At 38.9% G+C, this 21,610-nt stretch overlaps 3 protein-coding genes across 4 annotated transcripts; 2 read left to right on the forward strand and 1 right to left on the reverse strand.

The window, feature by feature from the left end:
- Positions 1 to 100: 100 nt before the first annotated feature.
- Positions 101 to 20,294, reverse strand: rassf4a (Ras association domain family member 4a). Of its 2 annotated transcripts, XM_058652040.1 has the most exons (11): positions 20,188 to 20,256; positions 14,633 to 14,671; positions 14,409 to 14,477; positions 14,194 to 14,269; positions 6,709 to 6,815; positions 5,826 to 5,890; positions 4,802 to 4,983; positions 3,329 to 3,482; positions 3,112 to 3,233; positions 2,113 to 2,210; positions 101 to 1,696 (listed from the first exon to the last, which is right to left on the reverse strand). In XM_058652040.1, exons 3-11 carry the CDS (start codon positions 14,459 to 14,461, stop codon positions 1,627 to 1,629), a joined length of 927 nt encoding a protein of 308 aa, XP_058508023.1. In that variant the 5' UTR covers positions 14,462 to 14,477; positions 14,633 to 14,671; positions 20,188 to 20,256; the 3' UTR covers positions 101 to 1,626. The 2 variants fall into 2 exon arrangements, with proteins under 2 accessions (XP_058508023.1, XP_058508022.1); XM_058652039.1 differs by lacking the exon at positions 14,633 to 14,671 and having other exon boundaries at positions 20,188 to 20,294.
- Positions 8,642 to 9,699, forward strand: LOC131474269 (protein DEPP1-like). Its single transcript, XM_058652043.1, has 2 exons — positions 8,642 to 8,727; positions 9,006 to 9,699. Exon 2 carries the CDS (start codon positions 9,007 to 9,009, stop codon positions 9,409 to 9,411), a length of 405 nt encoding a protein of 134 aa, XP_058508026.1. The 5' UTR covers positions 8,642 to 8,727; position 9,006; the 3' UTR covers positions 9,412 to 9,699.
- LOC131474270 (C-X-C motif chemokine 9-like) lies at positions 15,592 to 17,152 on the forward strand. Its single transcript, XM_058652044.1, has 4 exons — positions 15,592 to 15,767; positions 15,939 to 16,068; positions 16,178 to 16,258; positions 16,578 to 17,152. The coding sequence occupies exons 1-4, from the start codon at positions 15,701 to 15,703 to the stop codon at positions 16,681 to 16,683; spliced, it is 384 nt and encodes a 127-aa protein (XP_058508027.1). The 5' UTR covers positions 15,592 to 15,700; the 3' UTR covers positions 16,684 to 17,152.
- Positions 20,295 to 21,610: the final 1,316 nt, after the last annotated feature.

Below are 21,610 nucleotides of genomic sequence, written 5' to 3' on the forward strand. Positions count from 1 at the left end.
CAAAAAAAAATATTGTTTTTTTTCTTAGGAAATACTTTGGTATGATGTGGAGACTCCCTCTCCCCAACTCCAAGAAACAACCAGCAACACACAGAACAAACCAATTTAAAGGTTTATTGAAAACAAAACAAGTAATACATGTCTGCTGTGAGTGGTTCAACAGAACTCCACTGCGGCTAGGCTGATCAGGCCTACTGGAACCTCCTGTCAGCTCCCAGGATGCACCTATAGACACACTCACACACTCACACACACATCATTCAATCAAACATACACACTTATAACCCATCACACATTCACATACACACAGAGAAAAAGCAGCCACGACGCTGGGCTCGGAACAATTCTTAGATTATATTTGTTTCATTCCAACAATGCAGTTGTCCAAACAGGTGTGACGAGTGATGAAGAATGTCGACCACCCTTTCATTAGTATTTGAAACTTGCTCTTCTTCTATCTTAAGTGTAAATGCTTGCTGCTTGCTGTCTTCCCATCATGTAGCTGGATTCCAAAATGTGTCATCCTGGACCGATGATGTGTTTGTATATTGCAGACCAAGTCCATAAAACGTTAGAGAGTTTCAACCTTTTATAAAAACAGATTTAATTCAGTTGGAATTGGATATGTCCAGTGAATATCCTGTAACATGTGTGCATCAAACAGTAGCTGGTGTAGCTGCAGTTTCTGTTCCTGACATGTGTTTCCCCATAACAGGGACATTTCCCAACAGACCGTGTACCAGTACTCTCTGTATCGGGAAACACTCATTTCAAACTGAGGCAAGCTAATCTGCAAATCACATTTTGGCATGTACTGTAGATATGGTCAATGATAATCTGACCCTGTATTCGGTGTCCTGTGTACCTTTACAAGCCTTTGCAATATTTCTAATGCCATAACAACACCATCTCTTGTTGTAGATGTCATTAGTTCAGCCTAATTGTGATCCTCTGTGCTTGTGCCTGCATTAGACAGCTTAGCACCCCGTCGCACATTGCTTGTTTACAGTCTGGTGGCTTGTTTAAGAGGCTCACACCAGGGCAAGTTCAACACAGTTTAAATCAGCCACACACATGCACGTACAGGCCGCACGCACAGCTCATGGGAACAGGCTGGCACAGAGGGTCACAAGAACAATGCTAATCTGAGCTCCAGCCACTGTGGAAGTTCAGGAAATAATAAAGATTACTTGTGGGAAGACTGAGCTGGGTTTTATGTTTGGTGTCAGCAGAGATACAGCAGCAGAAGGCCACATTACAACTGATTTATTACATAAAAAGGTTTAAGTCAGCAAAAAACATTACCAAAAAAATATGTATAAATATTCATATTTCTAAAGGAGATCTTATACAAAATGTGAATACGTTAACAAGGCAGATTTATCAAACAGAGAAACGTTACTATTAATAGCATTAACAGAGAGATATGTATTTATATCATTCTAAAAAGTAGTAGCACATTGGTGTTTGTGGTTCTGTTGAACCTTAACCTTTACCCTTTTACAACAGTAAACAACAGTAAATGTTCCCATTGTACATCAACAATCCTGAAGCATCCCTGATGCACACACACACACACACGCGTGCACACGCACACGCACACACACACACACACACACAAACACACTATGCTCTGTCGCTGGTATGAGCTCTGTCTTCAAGCTGATGTAGAATCACAGATTTCAGAGCTGTGTACCTGCAGAGGTGGGGAAAAACACAAATCACAACACAATTAGCACACTGCCACTTATAAATTCACATTCAGAGCATAGTCGTATAGTCTTGATAATAATAATATTGATAATAATAATAATAATACTAATAACAATAATAATACTAATAACAATAATAATATGTATGGTAATATCATATCATTTTAGGAATACAGGGCTGAGATCACATTCTTTATTTTACACAGATGTAAACAGTGAGTGATTAGTGATGAATGATTCACAGGAACAGTGGCCTCATTGAAGAGCAGCAGGCTTGTTTTGATTACCTAATCCTGCTGCGAGTCATTGGCTTTATGTAATGAAACAGATGCACCATTAAACAACGAGGGCTTTGTTTTGACTGAAGCAACTTTTGCAACTCTGAGAGACGTTGACTTACTTTTTGGTCAGTTTGTTTATCTCACGCTCCTCTTCCTCTTTAAGCTTCTCTACAAAACTGTCTAAGACAGGGATCTCAAACTTAATGTACTGGGCAACCTGGGGAAGAGAAAGTTTGAAAAATAGAAGTTTTAGCAAGCTAAACAAGATTATCCTTTAAAAAATGTGTAATAAATGATGCATGCATCAGGAAATAAAAGACACATAAAAGCATGTTGATATGATGATAAGTAATAAGTCTAAAATCAAATCAAAACAATAAAAAGATAAAATACTAATGGTTTGGACTAACTGACTGTCGGTGACACAATAACACAACCAGAACAAAGAAACTAAAGGACCATTTTGTATTATGTTTAGAGGAACAGTTGGGTCTTAAATTATATATATATATATATATATATATATATATATATATATATATATATTACAAATTTAAATATGAAAAACTCAACAGAGGAGAACACTTTTCAGAAATATCTTCCCTGTTATTCTGCAAAAAACCCCATGACATAACAGACTTAAAGGCTATATTGTCTGTGTGAGAAGCCCTGTTAAAACTGGCTAAAGCTTGTCCATTCAAAATAACCTAGAGTCTGTTTCCATAAGGAAACATGTGCTATTTTATGTCATATTTTATTATTTTAAGCAACACAAACATAATAGTGGAGCCAGCTCCACTTTGAGGTGAATATTACATATCACACACAGGGTTGTGTGCAGCTAGATACCATGAGAAGTAAGTCAGTTTCTGAATATTCCGACTCTTGAATTTGTGATAGAGATTTGATAGAGTTGATAAAAATAGACACTCCAGCATATCCGAACATGGTTTGCACTCATTGCACAGTTTTCATCGTAGCCTATTGTTATACCAGTCCCAAAACAGGATATCTTTATCCAGCCTTCTAAATTTAACCCAAATGTCTATTACCATTGTATCCTTAAAAAAAAGAAAAAATAGGGAAAAAGAAAAAGGGTCACTTATCAGGAGACTCACATCATATGTAACTTCCTCTCCCAGGTCAGCCTCCATGATGAAGATCTTGGAGATTTTCTCACAGGGTCCATAAAGGACCCGAGCCACCAGAGGGTAATCACCCTCCCTCAGACAGGTCCTCTCTACAAGAGCCCAGAAGAAAACAAAACAACAACTGACCACAAACGTAAAGGTAAACGCACACTAGAACACACAAATACACACGTGTGTAACTTACCACCAGACTCATGCACCATATAAAGGACAAACTCTTCAGATTTATTCTCCACCCTGAACTTGTGCAGCAGCAGGTTCAGGATCTGTTCAGTCGTCATGGTGCTGTTTACTCGTACGTTGGTGACCGAACCATAGGCCGGTGTAAATACAGACGTCTGAAGTTCAAGAGACAAACATAAAACATTCACACGTGTATAAGAGAGGACACAAAGTGTTAAAAACCGATAAACTGCATTCACACTAGGTTAACTTCTTGAACCGAGCTGTGATTTCTGGACTTGAACATTCTGTAACAGGAAATCTAAGAAAAAAAAGCAGGAAATCACTCACTTTGCAGCTGGAATAACACACACACACACACACACACACACACACACACACACATGCACACACTTTTGTGCAGCTATTCTTCTGAGGACAGTGCATTGATTTCCATTAATTTGGACAGCCTAAACAAAGTTATATCTACCCTTAACCAAACCACAATTCAAATCTTAGCCCTAAACTTTAAATGAGGTTCTGTCTCATTAGGACCAGGTTTCAGTCTCCATGAGGACTACTGGACCTGAGACACATAATATGATGTTTAAACAGCATTCATAGTGAGGACACCTCGTAGACAAGATGTCTAACCTTGTCTAATCTTAACCATCACAACTAAGTATCCTAACCCTAGCCTAAACCTAATTCTAACCCTAACCCTAAAGCCAGGTCTTAACCTCCAAAAACGCCCTTCCCTGAACCGTCTTTGAAATGCACCCAAAGAAATATTGCATTTTAAAATAAATATGCTGAAGTGAAGCAGAGTGAAATTACAGAGGTTTTAGTGAAGAGATGCCTAGGCGACTCTAGTTTGGCACTATCTATGAAAATCTTTTAGCTGAGCTTTTTGTGGGTATGCAGCATGTCAATATTGATCAAAGGTAAATGTGCCTTGATTAATGTGCATCGCGATGCATTTTTTGCCCCCGGTACCGCGGGCTACCGGGAAGAAGAGGTTCAGGCAAAAGGTTCAGACAGAATGTCCTAATTTTCCCAAAATGTCCTCAATCTGTATGGATTATACGATTTTTGGTGCTCGACTTGACTTCCATAATATTTGTACAGCCTAATGAAAGACTTGTTAATCTAGCTAAGTTTGACCAGGGCCTTTAGAAATGAGTTTCTGCATCATTAGGCCCAGGTTTTGGTCCCTCAATGAGGACTATTGGTCCTGACAATGTCTGTGTTAAACCAGAAAAGGTCCTAAAGCAGTAACACACACACACATTCATATACACACACACTGTGTTTATGAAGGAACTCAGTGTAACCTTGTATTCTGTGAAATGAACCCACAGGAGGCTATTGTGAAGTACAAGTACAAGCACAGGAACACCCACACAGGAAACCCCATCCCCTCTGCACCTGGTGATGTGCTAACAAAAGGATACATTACTGTAATGTGTGCATGAAACGTTCTGTTTTATGGCACCTTGTGATTGTAGAAGTGGCCGTTGATTGAGAACCTGTGTGTGCGCAAGCGCTGCAGGTCTCTGGCAGTGTGTGTCTTTGACCTCCTCTGAACTCGCATGAAAGACGCATCACTCCTGGTCCTTAGCAGCTGAGGAGAATCCTCCTCTTCCTCCTCCTCCTCCTGACAACCCATGTCACCACCTCAGGGAATCAAGCCAACAAAGACACACTCCTCTGATCACATGCATCATCTACATGTGAGTCAGACACTTTGTAACAGTTTTATTTCAAGTCAAATCAACATGTTTTGATTTGCCTCAAACAGGTTTTCTCCTTTCTTCTTTAGGCTTTCATCATTTTGTTTTATCCATTTTGATTATCACATACTGTATCGTTGAAAAACTAGTCATATGTAAGTTTCTTTTTAGAAAGAAACTTACATATGACTCAATGTTTTTTCTTCTTTGGCATTTATGTACCAATCCAGAGCAGCGTTAAAGAAAAAAAAGATATACTTTTTTAGACAATTCAGTGATTAAATATTTTCTAATGGAAATACTGAACACAGCAATTTTGTGGGCCTCTTATCTATTTCAGCATGTATGTGTATAATCTACGTGAATCAAGCAGGTGTGTGTTTGTTCTTGTATTTGTGACATACTGACATTTTGTCTGGTCCTCACATTTTTAAAGGGCTTTTTCAGGGTTAAGACCTGGTTTTAGATTTTAAAGTTAGCATTGGGTTTAGTTTAGGGTTAGGCCAGTAGTTATTTTGGTTAAGGTTAGATTATGTCTCTAGAAAATTAATGTAAGTCAATGCAATGTCCTCTGAAGTCATGGAAACCAGTGTGTGTGTGTGTGTGTGTGTGTGTGTGAATTATGGTAAAGTTAAGGTAAGGGTTAGGCATCAACCGATTAGGGATTATGCGTCATTTAAGCTGTCCAAAATAATGGAATTTAATGCAGTGTTGTAATAAGAATAGCTGAGCAAACCATTGTGTGTGTGAGAGATAAAGAATGCATATGTGCTGTTTGTAACTCACTTCCTGGTCCACTTTCTCTGCCCAGTGAATTATTGTTCCACTCTGCAGATGCCACAGTATCATTTCTGTAAAAAAGATGGACGTAGATGGAAGTATATTCTCTGAATGAAAAACGTCATGTTCATAATAAAACATAAGGAAGAAGGATAACTCAAATCTCTCCATAGTCCCCTGACACTTTTAATCATAAGCCTGTAGTTACACAGTACACTTTACACTAATGTCTGCTTTTTTTATTTTGTCATGTCGTCATTTTGTTAGGTTCCAGAAGCCTGAGATCACTTATGGGAAACATAATGATGTCAGACCTTTGGCTCCAAGTTTAAGGTATAGTTTTGGCCATAAAATGTAATAAAACAGTCAAACAAATGGCCACGATAGCTTTCTGAAAATCGCCTCACACATCCACTTCTTAGGACAGGTGTGTAAAGAGAAAAATGTGGATCACCGATGTCCAAACTTGCAGGCGTGAAATTAAATTAAGGTTCCATCTTCATGAACCTGTCATTTATTTCTAAGCCAAGAAAGAGTATTATTATTTACATATATTAATATGAAACACATTCATTGTTTATATTCATTTTGCCATTGTCATTGTTGTCAAGAAACAATCTGTGTGCAGTTTTATATCTTGATATTATCAGGATATAGAATTACACACAATATCTCAATATATTATATTGAGATATTATATATAAGCCACGTTTTTGGGCAATGTTTGTTTTTAATAGTTTGAGAATTTATTCACAACCTTTTTTAACACCAAATCTTTGGTCAAGCGACATCATGTGACACTCGGGCAAAAGGAGTGTCTTCTCTTTACATAATTATTTGTTCAGCACATAAAGGCATCTGTGTGTCACAGTAGATCAGGCTATTTTACCGGTTGAAACGGAGTCTTTCATTGCCGTCGTACATCTGAAGTCTGATTGGTCGACGTAGACCCCAATGGATGTTCAGCAGCCCCTCGAGGACAAGCCCTCCATTATCCTAGACACACACAGAAACACACACATGTAACAACAATCCCCAGCGGGTACAGTCAGAGGGGATATCCTGCTGGCCGCCCGCCATAACGGCTCAGTATCAGGTGTACGTGCAGGAGCGGTCGCTCACAGCTGCACGGTGACCCCTCTCATCTTGGACAAAACCTGTAAGGTTTGTTCCTCCCTTCTTTACACAGTACAAGATGAAGTCACGTCTGAGGAGGCAGCAACAGAGCCAAGTATGCTTTGGGTCACGTACACAAGCAAGAACTATTTCGATTTCATAAAACTGAAACTCTAAAATTAGAAAGATGATGGTGTCACAGACCTTTCCCCTGTTTGAGATTAAATCTTAAACCATAACTAAAAGATGTCTTCAGCATGAGGTCAGACAAAAGGTTAAAGTTTTATGTGCATGTATCATAACATGAGCGGGCAATAAATCCGACACATTGCACCACAACTGTATTTACTGTGATCATTGATTTTCACTGTATCAGTCAGCTCCTTTGTTTTGATAGCTCGTTATATCATCACTATGTCTAACTGGATATCACATGCAGGTCTTTTCACATGCTAATGAATCAATTAGACACAAGGATTTTAAATACCAAAAGTGATACAGATTGGAGTGATTCTAAAAAGTCAGTCTGATCATCTGATACACATCTAGATCCAAGTCTGTGGTTCACCCTGCAGCCCCGCTTAAACCTGAGTCAACATGGGAATACTTAGAAATACAAGTCACAGTTATCAGAGTTTAACCAGTGTGTTAAAAAAAGTGGAAGTCGTGATCATTTTAGAGAGACCACATAGTATTTATACACTTTGTTTAGGGGATAAATATACACATGTACACGTGATATGTTTTCTTGCATGAATGCATGTTAGAGAATAATTCATATGGAAAAAAAAACAACAGAAATATTTATAAATTGAGGAAAAGTACTAAAAAAACTCAGAAAAGTTTCAGAGGACATACTCCAACACTGTCTTGTATAAAGTACATTGAAGGGATACTTGAGTAAAAGTACAAGTATCGTACCAGAAAATGACTTTGGTAGAAGCTGAAGTCACTTACTTAAATATCACTTAAGTAAAAGTCTTAAAGTATATGACATTTACTGTACTTAAAAAAAGTATCAAAAGTCATTTTTCTGATGTAAAATGTACTCATCAAGACTAGAAAAGCATTGTATAAATACAGACCATTGCCAACTTTACTACTTTACTTTAGTAAAAGTAAAGGAATTTTGTAAAGTAACAAATATTTGTACTTTGTTACTGTACAACACTACTCAAACAACAACACTACTCTGCTGTAACATGGCTTTTATAGAGTTGAACAAATTCTTCATGCTGTCTCAGCCAATGAAAGTATAGTTTTCATGGTTAATGGCTTAATTTGAATGGCCACATAAACTAATTAACTCACATATTTTTCTTGTGTCACATATGCAGTGGGATGAAAATAAGGCTTTTTGTGACAAAAGATATATCAATAAATTTACTAGATTTACTAGCACTTGGATGATAACAGTAATTTTCATGTGTGACTAAATGCATGTAAAATGTCAGAGGAAAAAGAGGAGAAGTAGAAAGTAGATGTTTGGAGGTGTGTCAAATTGTTCCCAAGGCTCCATTGTTTCTGGAATATAAACATACAAGGCAGCTGCACCACTGAACTTTGCTAATCTGCCACTACTGAGCTTCCTGAACAGGCATGAACACACCCTCACACACACACTAATGCAGTCGGGTCAGCAGGGCTATTTTTGGACATAACGGTTCATTGCGCCGCTTCAGCACGCCTCTATAAAGCCTGGACACACACTCCGCTCCAGTCAGACTCAACTAAGCGGACTAGACACCACTCTGTTTCCCTCGACTCAGACATAAAGACTCAAGCACCAAAGGTGAGACTGCTTTTCTTTTTTCCATTATCAGCTCTTCTTTATTACATGGAAATATTTGTTAAGAAATTGTAGCAACTTAAGATGTGTTTTTGTTACATACATTTCTGTCATTTAGTGACACAACCTTTTAAGTGTAATTCACACAAATAATAGAATATAGAAGAGTGGCATAAATGGTAGTTTCCTAAAAAGCTGGCAGATTAAAATCATGGTTTGTTCTTCATTATTTATAGACAAAGAGCCGCAGTCTGATATTTTTTCTTCTTCTTACATTCTAGCATGAAACGCAGGCTGTTGTTGCTTTCCCTGCCTCACCTGCCCACCATTACTGAGATGCTGGAAGACACTTCTGTGCACCCCTCATCCTCCCAGTGCACCCAGGGCTCTCAGTCTCTTGAGGCTTATATGACCAGCATCCAGGCTCTTGCCTGCTCTACTGAAGCCCCGAGCTGTGGTCCTGTCAGACTTCAGCGGTCCCCCAGGCTCAGGCAGTTCTCAAAGCCTCAGATGAAGCTCTCTGTCTCTGCCTCACTTCCTCGCGGGTCTCCCCGCACACTAAGGACTTCTAGATCTTCCAGTCTGAGTCTAAACACCACGGAGGACTTTTCTCTCAAAATGGGAAGGGAGCGGGACAGTAAAGGCAAAGACCCCATGGACTGGCTGTTTGGACAGATAAGGACTTGAAGACTTGAGACCTTGCTGTCGTCTTAAGTCCTGTAGGACTCATAATGGAGCCACGCTGGATGCTCCTGATTTGTTCATGGAGATTAAAAGTATTATGGGCCTTATTATGACAGCTGAACAAGGACAAAATCACAGAGGCGCTTGAATAATAAAAATTTTATTTTTTAATTTTATGCACTGAGGAAGTCAGGTCTACATGTTTACATTGGTTTCATGTTTTATATTTGTTTACTATTTTATATTTGTGCACTGTTTGTAATAAAATATTAAATTAAATATGGAAATGTTGCTGTGTCTACAAATGATTTGCTGTGTCTACAATTACACCACAATGGAGCTGAAGATCATTTCATATGTCAATAAACCTTCAAATGATTAATAAAGTAAAGTCTGGTTTCAGCGGTCCAAATGTGAAAATCTCGTTCAATCCATATATACAGTTTATAGAAATAACCCTGAATAAATCTAATCCAGTAATAATAAAATGGCAGTTGAATTCAATAATTTAACCTCCGCTGCTATATTCATACCAATGTTTGATGCAATACTTGTAAACATAAATATAAGCAACACCAACAAAACACCAGCAGTGTATAGTAAATATGACTTACTGCATAACAACCATAAAAACAACAATAGTAATACTAATGGTATTAATAATAACCATCATGATACTGTAATGTCTAATTAATGTAATCTATTAATTAAAAACATAATGACAGTGAATAAAATAACAACAATGTCATTATTATTATAATGATTATATATAGTACAAACAGTGGGTCCCAAAGTGTGAAGCCACTGGACGTCAACTATTAATTGGCTTGAGTGTTTTTTTCAATAATTAAAATAAGCTGTGTGATTTTTCAGCTCCTTAAATGTGAACATTTTCTGGTTTCTTTGCTCCATATAACAAAGAAATCATAAAAACTCAATTATTTTGGTTTGTGGACAAAACATAAAAAATGACATTCTTCATCATCATTTCCAGGTTTGGTAAACACACCGATCAACATTTAATGATCATTATATAAATAAAGTGTAAATGAAATTTGCGTTTGACGTCATTTGGTGTTGATTTGCTACTTAATCTAACAATTCACAGCAACCATAGCAGTAATGTTTAGACAGTGAGCATCACATCTAAAAAAACTAAAACACGATACTGGCATCTAGTGGTGATTGATGGCACTGCAGTGGTGCAATGTAAAGTCCCTAATAAAGCCACCAGGGCGAGCTGCAGGCAAATCTAGCTGAATGAATGATTAATAACCACAGCAGGCAAGTCCAGGCAAACACATTGAGTCACTCCTATGTTTGCACTCCTAACCCAGATCTGACTGACTTGTTTTGACAGTCACATTAATGTCATGGAAAAAATGACGGAAGAACAAAAGTTCACAGTACTTTCAGCGCAAGTCCATCACAATGACATGCGCTCAAGAAAGACTGACCACACTGGCTCAGCTGTGTGAGCAGTGAACGGAATAAAGGCCTCCAGCAATCACAATAATCTTCAGTATTACAGATACAGCAGCTGAACTCTCAGTGGGCGCGTGTTCAAGCTTGTTCTTCTGGGTTGTTTTACTGTGGATGGTGCTGAACCACCTGACATGTCCTCCCACGACATGACTAACACACACACTCCACCTGACTTCACCTGCCAAGTGTGACCGTGATGTCATTTAGCAAACAATCCTCAAAAGAAATCATACATTTCCAACTGTCTTTTTCCCACCACTTCTTCAAACACAGAACCTGTTTGTGCCATTGATGAAAAAGAAACAAGACACGTCGTCACGTGATGTCTGTAAAGCTTTGTTTTTGGAATAATCATCCCATCAGATTGTGGGAATTCACATGGATGAGTTTCCAAAAGTTGTCCATTGGCCAGTCTCCAAGTGTAAAATGCCTCTGCTGACCTCAAAATATCTACTGAGTCATGACTGACTAACTGTCGGTGTCGCTTCATCTGCTTCCAGAGGTTAAGTCATGTATAAGCTATGCTAGGGAAAGACTACATAATAAGGTAGTTGTCAACATACTACAATGGTCCAGTTTGGGGAAAAAAACATTTTATCGTCCACAATTCTGGTTTTGATGAGTTTTATCATGTTCATGACAAAGCAGATGATGTCACCCAGTTGAATCATAAATGTTAAACCCTTAGTAATTAGACATTTTCATCTACCGAACCCGTAACAACTACTGAATAAACTTTGAGGTGACGAACAACCTATAATTTAATGATATCCTTTAGTGCCGCTTATTACTTGTATACCACAAACTAGTAAGCAAGTCATGTGCTACTTGTACACTTTGTTTTATAGTGTGTACACATTTCCAGCACACTCTGAACAATACAACAAATAGAATGTCAGTCAGTCAGTCATCATCTACCGCTTTTATCCTCTGCCAGAGGGTCGCGGGGGGTGCTGTGCCAATCTCAGCTACATCGGGCGATAGGCGGGGTACACCCTGGACAGTCCGCCAGTCCATCGCAGGGCCACACACAGATAGAGACAAACAACCATTCACTCTCACACTCACTCCTATGGTCAATTTGGAGTGTCCAATTTACCTAATCCCCACATTGCATGTTTTTGGACTGTGGGAGGAAGCCGGAGAACCCGGAGAGAACCCACGCACACACGGGGAGAACATGCAAACTCCATGCAGAAAGGCCCTTGTTCCAACCAGGGCTCGAACCCCGGTCTTCTCGCTGCAAGGCGAGAGTGCTAACCACTACACCACCGTGTGGCCCCAAATAGAATGTGTACATCGTAAATTTCTTTTTGCCGACAAGAGCAGAGCATTTGAGACTGCCCACATCTACTTTGTCTATTATGTATGTCAAAAACACAGCTATGACAATGCCATGTGCCTTTTATTGTTTTTGCTATATGCTGTATGTCATATACAGTGGGTTTATTTGATTGAGTCTGTTCTGGCTCCTTATTTCTTTGCTTTCTACATTTCTCACCAAACTGGAACCTTGCAGTCTAAACAATAACACAGGAAGCAACATAACAACTTTGTTTTTTTAGTTGTTTTTTTTTTAACCAAACTTGAAAAATGACAAACAATACAAAGCCGTGCTCTAAAGCAATGTGTTGATTTACTCTTTATAATGTGGCATAAAAAAATTGTTTTGTCTAATATCTGATCCTTAAATTAATCATTTATTGAGATTCAAGATATTGTTTCCTTGTTTTTGGCCAATATTAAGTCATCATTATAATATGACTGATCCATCTATATCATACTGTATACATATATTTATATATATATATATATTTATATATATATATATATTTATATATATATATATATATTTATATACATATATATATATATATATATACAAATGCATATGTACATATGTACTGTCTGAACTCACACCATGGTCTGTGACTGTGGGGGATTTTCCCAGAATGAGACAACATAGTGAGTGTGGCTGGGGGGACAGAAAACAGGGACGGCTCATGACCACCCTGGTCTGCACAACCCACACACACACACACACACACACACACACATACACGTTTATATCTTAGTGAGGACACATCATTGACATAATGCATTCCCAGTGTTGTAACGTAACTAAGTACAAATTCTTTGATACTGTACCAAAGTACAAAATTCACAAATCTGTACTTTACTTTCTGTACATTATTTGTATTTCTAGCAACTTTTACTCCGCTACATTTCCCCTAACTATCTTTGTTACTTGTTACTACCAAATAAAATCAGAAGAAGAAGAGCTGGTATTATGGTCTGTATTTATGAAGTGCTTTTCTAGTCTTGATGAGCTGCTTTACACTATAGTTTTGCTATTAACCCATTCACACACTTCAACATGGGGTTAACCGTCTTGCTCAAAGACACAAGCAGAGCCAGGAATTGAAACCACAACCTTCCAGTTGAAAGACAACTCACCCTACCACTGAGCTACCATGGCTCAATCCTAACTCCTCACTTTTACTTCTAAAACTTAAGTACATTTTATATCATTTTTTTAAATTTAAAGTAAACGTCCCTTTTACTTAAGTAATATTATGAATAGTGACGTTAACTTCTACCAAAGTCCTTTTCTGGTAAGATATTTTTACTCAAGTATGCCTTTAAGGCATTCTCTAGCCCCTTACCCTAACCTTAACCACCAAATCTATATGCCGAACCCTTACCCTTATAACCAAAAAAAAGCCCCTTAAAGTTTTGGGACCCAGACAAAATGTCTCCACAAAGATAGGCCTTTACATTTTTTTTTTCTATATGAATACACACACACACACACACACACACGTGTCCCTTCCTCAAAAACCCAGTAGAGAACACAAAGGGGAAGTCCAGACCATAAAAAAAGAAATAATTATCAAACAAATAACCACACTCTTACAAACAGCTTCAGAACCCACAAGAGCAGGCGTTTACTGTGGAAATGCTTCGCTAAGCAAGTGAGTGCATTTGACTGAAATATGTAACTCCCTCCCCCTCCTTCAATTTTCATTTGTCTTATTGAGGGAAAGGGGGATCTCGTGGGTTGCCAGCCACACGGTTTGTTGGAAAAGAAGTCAGGGGTTGCACATTTAAACTGAACACATAACTGCAGCATTTTATATTCCCAATTTCTGCATGAGAATTAAATGAGTTCCAGTTTTATTATGAGTGCAACACCCACACACACGCGCAGTATTTTCAACAACCCTCCCCTTTTGTCTTGTTTTGGTGCCAGCACCATCATCCTGTCAGTTGATCTGTCTGTGGCTCAGCTTTTCTCACCTCACGCATCCGCAGCTGGAAGTTTTTCCCTTCGTGGTAGCAGTTGTAGGTCCTCAGTAGAGACAAAATGTCAGCCCTGAATTTAAACCACAAAGAAAAGAGTAGCTTTCGCTGAATACAAGGGGGCAAAGACTGAATTTCATGTATGCAGCCACTGGGATATATTACTTGATTGCATGATATTAGTGTGCAGTGATGGCGCAGAAGGGACTTACTTTGGAATATGTTTCTCGTCACTGAGCTTCACAAAGATCTTTTGCTCACCCATCCTGTCAGGAGTGAAGCTGCAGAAGAAAGATGACACAGAAAATCATAAAAATGACATATTCAGACTCTATTATCTCATTAACACTAAATGCACAAGGACACATTTATTAGACCACCTGTCAGAAAACATAACATTTTTAGAAATCTTTCAAAAACAAAAAACTGAATTCACCTTTTTATACCCAAATTTGAGCCGGCTCCATGAACTTCTCTGAGAAATAATCAAGCATAACATTCAATCACTTCATTTTTCTATTCAGGAATAAAAGTAAATAACTAGAATTTGACGTCTTAATCAGGAAATAATAACGTGCTTTACGATTTTTGTGTGTGTAAAACAGTACATTTGGAAATTCATGAATAACAATAATAAATGTTTGGAAAAGCTGCACTAAAAATAATAATTTTGGTTCATTCTGGTGTATTTAACCATTACAGTAACATTAAAAGTGATTTTTGATAATTACCAATGCTGTTACAGCATTAGGTGGTGGTCTAATACATGTGTTAACCACTTTAAACCCTTAATTACTGCCGTAGATGAATGATGATAAATATTCACATACATTTTATCCCCAAATTAAGGTGAGTATAAAATATATACATTAATCCAATGTGCTACTGTGCATCATTTTAAGTTAGGTTTTTCTCTGACACTTACACTAAACTGTTTTATAATAATTGCCCCTGGGTTGAAAGCAGAGACAGGGAATGAGGAGAAATCACGTGTTTCTTTCTTTTTTTTGACACAGAGCCAAAAACACACTGACAGAATTAGCATTGCTGTGGCGCAGCTTAACAATGCCTGGAAACCAACTCTGTGTCTTCATGTCTCATTCAAGGACAAAGTCTGCTCCTGTGCACAGCTTCTTACAACTATGTAACTGTGCACTGTTTATTAGTGATAAAGATCTTTTATCTTTTTTTTAGTCACCACAGAAACAACCAGTCTGCATCACAGCTGTCTGTCTTTCTGTGTGCTCAATGCATTCCACGGGGGAAATATTAATCACTGTGTCCGCTTACAATGTCAAGTCTTCTCTGGCAAATCTGGAGCAGCCGGGCCCTGATCACTGTATCCTGATTCCTGTGTCCTGATATTTTAGAGAGAAAGTGCCTTAGGGGATTTCCATAGGGAATTGGTTTGGAAAGCCCAGCGCTGAGAGTGCGGGGGAGGAGCACAAGTATAAAACAGCAACATGTGGCTCAGGAGCTCAGTGTCAACGCTCAGGTTACCAACATGAAGCTTCACTGTGACTCAGTCTGTCAGCTCGTCTTCCTGAGCCTCTGCTGTGTACTCATCACAGGTAAGAATCCATGCAAATCTGTCTTTTCCTTTGATTCAATCTTGAAACAGTGTGTATTTGTTTTTGTTTTTTTGCCACAATTGTCTGAACATATGAAGCTGCAGCAACTTCCTCTGTGCCCACGCTGCCCTGTATGGAATTAACCTGTAATCCTGTTACCGTTGTGCACAGTGAGAGAGTCAGACAGCACGTTTGTCCCGGGGAGATGCATGTGTCAACACACGCAACCAGGTGTCAGGGGGCAACTAAAAGATCTCACTGTCTACCACAAAAGCCCCCGCTGCAGTAAAGTCACAGTCATGTGAGTACACTGCACCAGATCACATAAAAACAAAAACAAAAACATGCCCACACGTGTCCAAAAATAAGTGTGCCTAAATGTGTGGATTGGTGTGTTGTTGTTTTTTCAGAGTGACACTGATGAGTAACAACCAAGTGTGTCTGAATCCAGACGCACCGCTGGGTAAACAGCTAGTTCGTTGCTGGAATAGGTGAGAGTGATACAATTACAATAAAAACAACTGTATTTATGGTTTTAGCTGGTTGTATTAATGTTCCCATCAGTCTTCCTGTTTCCCATAAATCACAGCCATCTTGTCTGCCAAGCCAGTTCTTGTTGTAACAAAGCACCTAGTTTTGCCTCTGATGTTAATGTTTGTATGCTTTTCTGATAATATCAGCTACTAATACAGCAGAGGAAACTGTATTGTTTTACATGAATGCATTTTCACTCTTATCCAGTCTATATTAAAATAATCTAATAATACTAAGACATAGTTTGAACTCGTGTGCATGTTTTTTTTTTTTCAGAGCTCATAAATTGGGTCGTGATGTGAAACTGTGTCTGAGGAGGAGGAGGAGAGGGAGAGGGGGCAAGCGGCTGCGCTCTCGACAGCGGAGCCGGGGCCACAACTAGAAAACCTCATCTTCAAATTCCCAGTAGTCAACCAACCTGAAACAAATCCAGTGCATGGAGAGAAGTGTGCACATGCCAATTGTTGCCAATCAGTGGACCCTTAATTGTAGACCAGCAGTAAAAGAACCACTATTTCTCCTTCCACACAGCTCAGACATCAGGCTCCCCTGAACTGCTGCCTGGGCTGTAAACTGAACCCCTCTTCTAGTCCAGCAGCAGGGGGGCTTTTCTGTGCAAATGACTGATGTGATGTTAAAAACTAAGCCCTGGAGGCTTGTCATAAATGCTAATAATGTCTTTATAACACTATCAAATGGCAAATATATTGTTTATATGTAGTTCTGTGTAGGCAGCTGGAAAAGATAACTGAACCCTATATGTTGGTTATTTATTTTTATATTACATTTTTTTTTTTTTTACAAGAAATATTTGTGTAATTTGTACGATTAAAACAACGACGTGAACTCAAGTGTGGCCTCGCGTGCTGTTTAGCTTGTGACAGTTTTAGGAGTGAAAGATGGGAAAGATGATCCCGTACTGTGGCAGGATATGAGAGGTCACTTAACCCAAAGTCTCAGCTTTGGTTAATAAACGACAGGATGTGAGTCAGCGGTGGCAGGCACACAGAAAGAAAGAAAGAAAGAAAACACATCTCACTCAAAACATCTGCACAAACATTTCACAGTTTCAGCAGGAGCTACTTGGGAGGTGAATTACTGTAAAAAAAACTATGGAGGTGACCACTTTTTTGTTAAACACAGGGTCACTGTTGTGTTTATCTCAGGTTGTTGATTATTAACTATGGTCTGGTATTGTGCAATAGACGGAAGACACAGGAGGTATCTAGGTGATCAGGGTGTGGGCTGCTGAAAGTGAGTGTTTATGGCAACTCCTACACACCACTGCTGAGATTTCGTGTAAAACACGTGACACACACACACACACACACATACACCGGTCAATTAATATGGGTATTTGAAAGCAAACACCAAGGCCTGTGGCAACATGTGTTGTAAAACTAGTGATTACTCAATTCCTGAGGAGAATAAAAAGTGAAAGTAAACTGGCACAAAGGCAGCCTTTGTCAGGGTCAGAGCCAGGTAACACAGAGGGATTTTCACATGGCTGATGCCTTTCAAGTCAAGCATGACACATTGCTAATTGGTTTATAGAGGATTCAAACAGAGAAGATCTGTCAGCAGCTGCCGAGATAACAGTTTAATGGCAGAATAACATACCACAAACAACACCTCCCCTTAAAATCCCACTGGATTAAGCCCACCGATGCATTTTAGTAGTGGCTTAGTGAATGAGGTGCAATTGTATTAACTAGTAATGCAAGGTGTATTTTATTAAGAGTTGATCATGTGACTTGAATCTAAGGACTATATAGTGAGTCTTGCAATGTCTTGTTAAAATCCATTCTCTGTTATATCCAGTATAACTTTACACTGTGCCCGACTACAACATACTATAACACAGCCTACATGCAGTGTAAACATGTGATTTTAGGCTTACAACCAAATACTAAAATCCTTATCACTTGAGCAATTTAACCACAACAGTGGTGTGACAATAGTGCCATCTAGTGCCTAAAGTATGACAGCGTTCCCAAACACAATATGGGCAGCAAATTGGGGCTCAGTTCACAGATTTGTGCATTTCTAAATATAGTTAGTATTATACTATATTTTTAATGTCATTCCTGAAAACACCTAATATTATGTTGAAATTGGTAAACCAGTCAATGCCAATGTATACAGTGCTTAACAAAATGTATTAGACCACCTGTCATAAAAACAAGAAAACTTGTTTAAAACTAAAAATGTTATTGTTATTTAGCAGGCAAATAACAAACTGAATTCACCAGTCTTTTATACCCACATTTCGCTGGGCTTCTCTGAAAAGTCAGAAACGATTCATAAAAGCACAACATTCAACCACTAAAACATTTTTCTGTTCAGGAATGGAAAGAAAATAACTATTTTGTAAAATAGTACAATTCATGCATGACACAAATAATGACATTTTAGCATTTAAAATGTTAAAGAGCTTCTACACACTGGTGTATTAACCATTACAGAAACATAAAAAATGATTTTGATAATTACCAATGCTGACAATTTAGAGCAGCTGTGGCATAAGCCTGGGTGGTGGTCTAATACATTATATGTTCGAATAGCAACTTAATGTTATGTGTGCACTATTTAATACATTTCAAGTAAATGGAATTTTTTGGAAACCAAAGAAATTCTGACTGTTTAATCCAGTGTAGCAGAAACTGGATTGACTTTCTTAAGTAGCTCACAGGAACTGCAGGACACTGGACAGCTCTGTTTACTCCAAGACGCTAATAGTAGAGCTCCTGGTTGAGTACTTTCTGAGATGATACTCAGAAAATGTACAGTGTATCGTTTGATCACATGCTAAACGTGGTGAAACATTTGAATTTCTCGTACTTCAGACAAAAAAAGTGCTTGCATGAGCAGCAGCAGTAGTCACCACAAAAACCAGGAAACTGCCGAAATGAGCACACAGCTGTTTGACTGGGAAGTCATGTCTGGGAACTGATGCCCACATTTAGCAAAAACATTCAACGCTGAGCATGAAATATGGAGGCAAGTGTAATCCCTGCTGTCCCTCTGTTACTCTCATTCTTATCCATTTAAATCCAAACACATCTAACATGATTAAATCGATAACTAAAGTGTGCTGTAGCTACATCCACCAGCACCCTCTTTGATGACCTCTGCTCTCACCTCCACTTCTATCCAAGGAAACTGCTGACAGAGCAGGTGCTTAATGGAATGGTCAGTCTATACAGAACCTCATGCATATTTATACCAAAGGATGGGTGGATAAATATTCCATAACATGAAGGATTCCAGTCTGTCACCATTATTATGAATTATGGATCAACTCCACGTTGCTGCACAAGCACTTGCTTGGAAGTGTGCAAAGAAAATGTGGGTCATATATGGGGGGTTGATGCAGGGAGAGCCTCTTCTCTTTTCTTTTGTGTTTATACGCTCTCCCATAGGTGGACAAAGAACTATAATCGCAGATCTGCTAATTGGTTAGATCATCGCGAGATTCGTATCCAATTATAGCACCTTCACTCGCTGCCAGCTGCGCCCAAAGACGATCCATCCCTGTGCGTAAAAATATCCGGGAGAGCTCCAAATAACGCGCGTCGCGCAATACCGACAATAACAATCACTTGGTGGTGAGAGACTGATTTTTTTTTTACTGCAGCCACAACAGTGATAAACATCTAAAAATAATAAACCGACTACACCTTGAGAAACTGTTATTTTAAACCATCAAAAATCCAAAACAACAGTTACGGTTTGTGACCTGCATCCAGATTCAACACCTCTACTCATCGGGGCATTTTCTTGTTTCTAAGGGTTAAACCACATCATTGCGAAGTAAAGTTTTCCTCTCTCCTCTCATTGTAGACACATATCCCGCTGAACGATTTACACTGAGTTGGTGTCTTACCATAGCAGAGTGTGTTCCTCGTCTTCCTCCGTGTACCAGCGTCGTATCCCGCTAATCACTAGTTATCTTCATGCCTCCCCGGCTGTGCGGCATTCAGAGCCGGAGCAGAAAACTGACAACACGGTCATCCAATGGAGAGCGCGCGCTGGCCCCGCTCAGCCAATCAGCATCGACAGAGGGCTGCTGGAGTCAGGCTTTCACACGTCTCTCCTCCTGATCAAGGTGCGTTTGGATGCTTCACTTAGTCTCATCTTCTACAGCAGTGAATGAAATGATGGTCTTTGAAACATTAGACATGAAACATAGACATGATCATGGTAATTTTATTATTATTTTTAATAACATACCAATATTTGAGATGAATATACTTTTGATATTGTGATACAATAGTTTACAGTATATTAAGACTGTTTAAATTAGGGCTTTTTTGGTTAAATATCATGTCTGCAGCTTGGTGTTTTGTTTGTGCTGCTGCCTTTTTTTTGCAGGTCATCCTTCAAAAAAAAATCTCATGGGACTTCTTTCCCGGTCAAGTAAAAATAGACTTAAATGATGATAAGACTGAAATCACTTGGGAAATTTGGACTGAAAAGGAACAACAAATTGTGTACCTTGATTTTCTGATCATATATACTGTGGTAATAAAGTCAAATCCCCTCTTGCAAAGCCACACATCCCCTCATTTTTCTTTCTTTAGCTGAGCAGTAAAGGAAAAGTCCCCACAATGATTTAGTTCACCCATCCTGTTTTTGTGCCTGAATCTGCCATCTAGGAAACTATAGGGTGGGAACAAAAGCTGTAGGAAGTCAGTCAGCCTCTCTCGCTCTCTCTCTCTGTCTGAATAATAAGATTTATGATTGAACATGCATCAGAGGAAGTAAGTTGTTCCAGCGGCTCAACAACTTCCTCACTGAGAACAGCTCATTTTACAGGATGCACATAATCACAAAGTTGGTGTTGCATTTATGGAAACACTGACATGATTTCCTTCCCCTCTGCTTCTCACTGGGTCACTCTAGCTAATTGACCAGATATCTTTGTGAAGCGGTACAATGCAGCCCTGACACTGACCCAGCGAGCGGCCTCACCAAACTCAAAGACTCTCTGTTCTCGGTTAAAACACCAGAACATCCTCCTCCCTGCTGACTGCTCACATGCTTTGATGATGTGTGGAAAAAAAAAAAACACTCTCAAGAGATTTGAAGAATGAATGACACCATGCAGCTGCGGGGTTTTTAACCCAGTTGTTTCACCCATAGGCCTTTTCTGTGTTTACAAGTCTGCTGTCTGAGCCCTGCAGGTGTCTCGATGAGGTGTTTTGTGATGAATGAGGCTTTCTGCTTGTATTGATTTTCTCCTTAGCTTTGATGCCGCAAAGAGATTGCCTCTTTAGGAGACATACGCAGCACTGTACCTACAGTTA

Source organism: Solea solea, chromosome 15, assembly GCF_958295425.1.
Source record: "Solea solea chromosome 15, fSolSol10.1, whole genome shotgun sequence".
In the NCBI taxonomy this organism is placed as follows: domain Eukaryota; kingdom Metazoa; phylum Chordata; class Actinopteri; order Pleuronectiformes; family Soleidae; genus Solea; species Solea solea.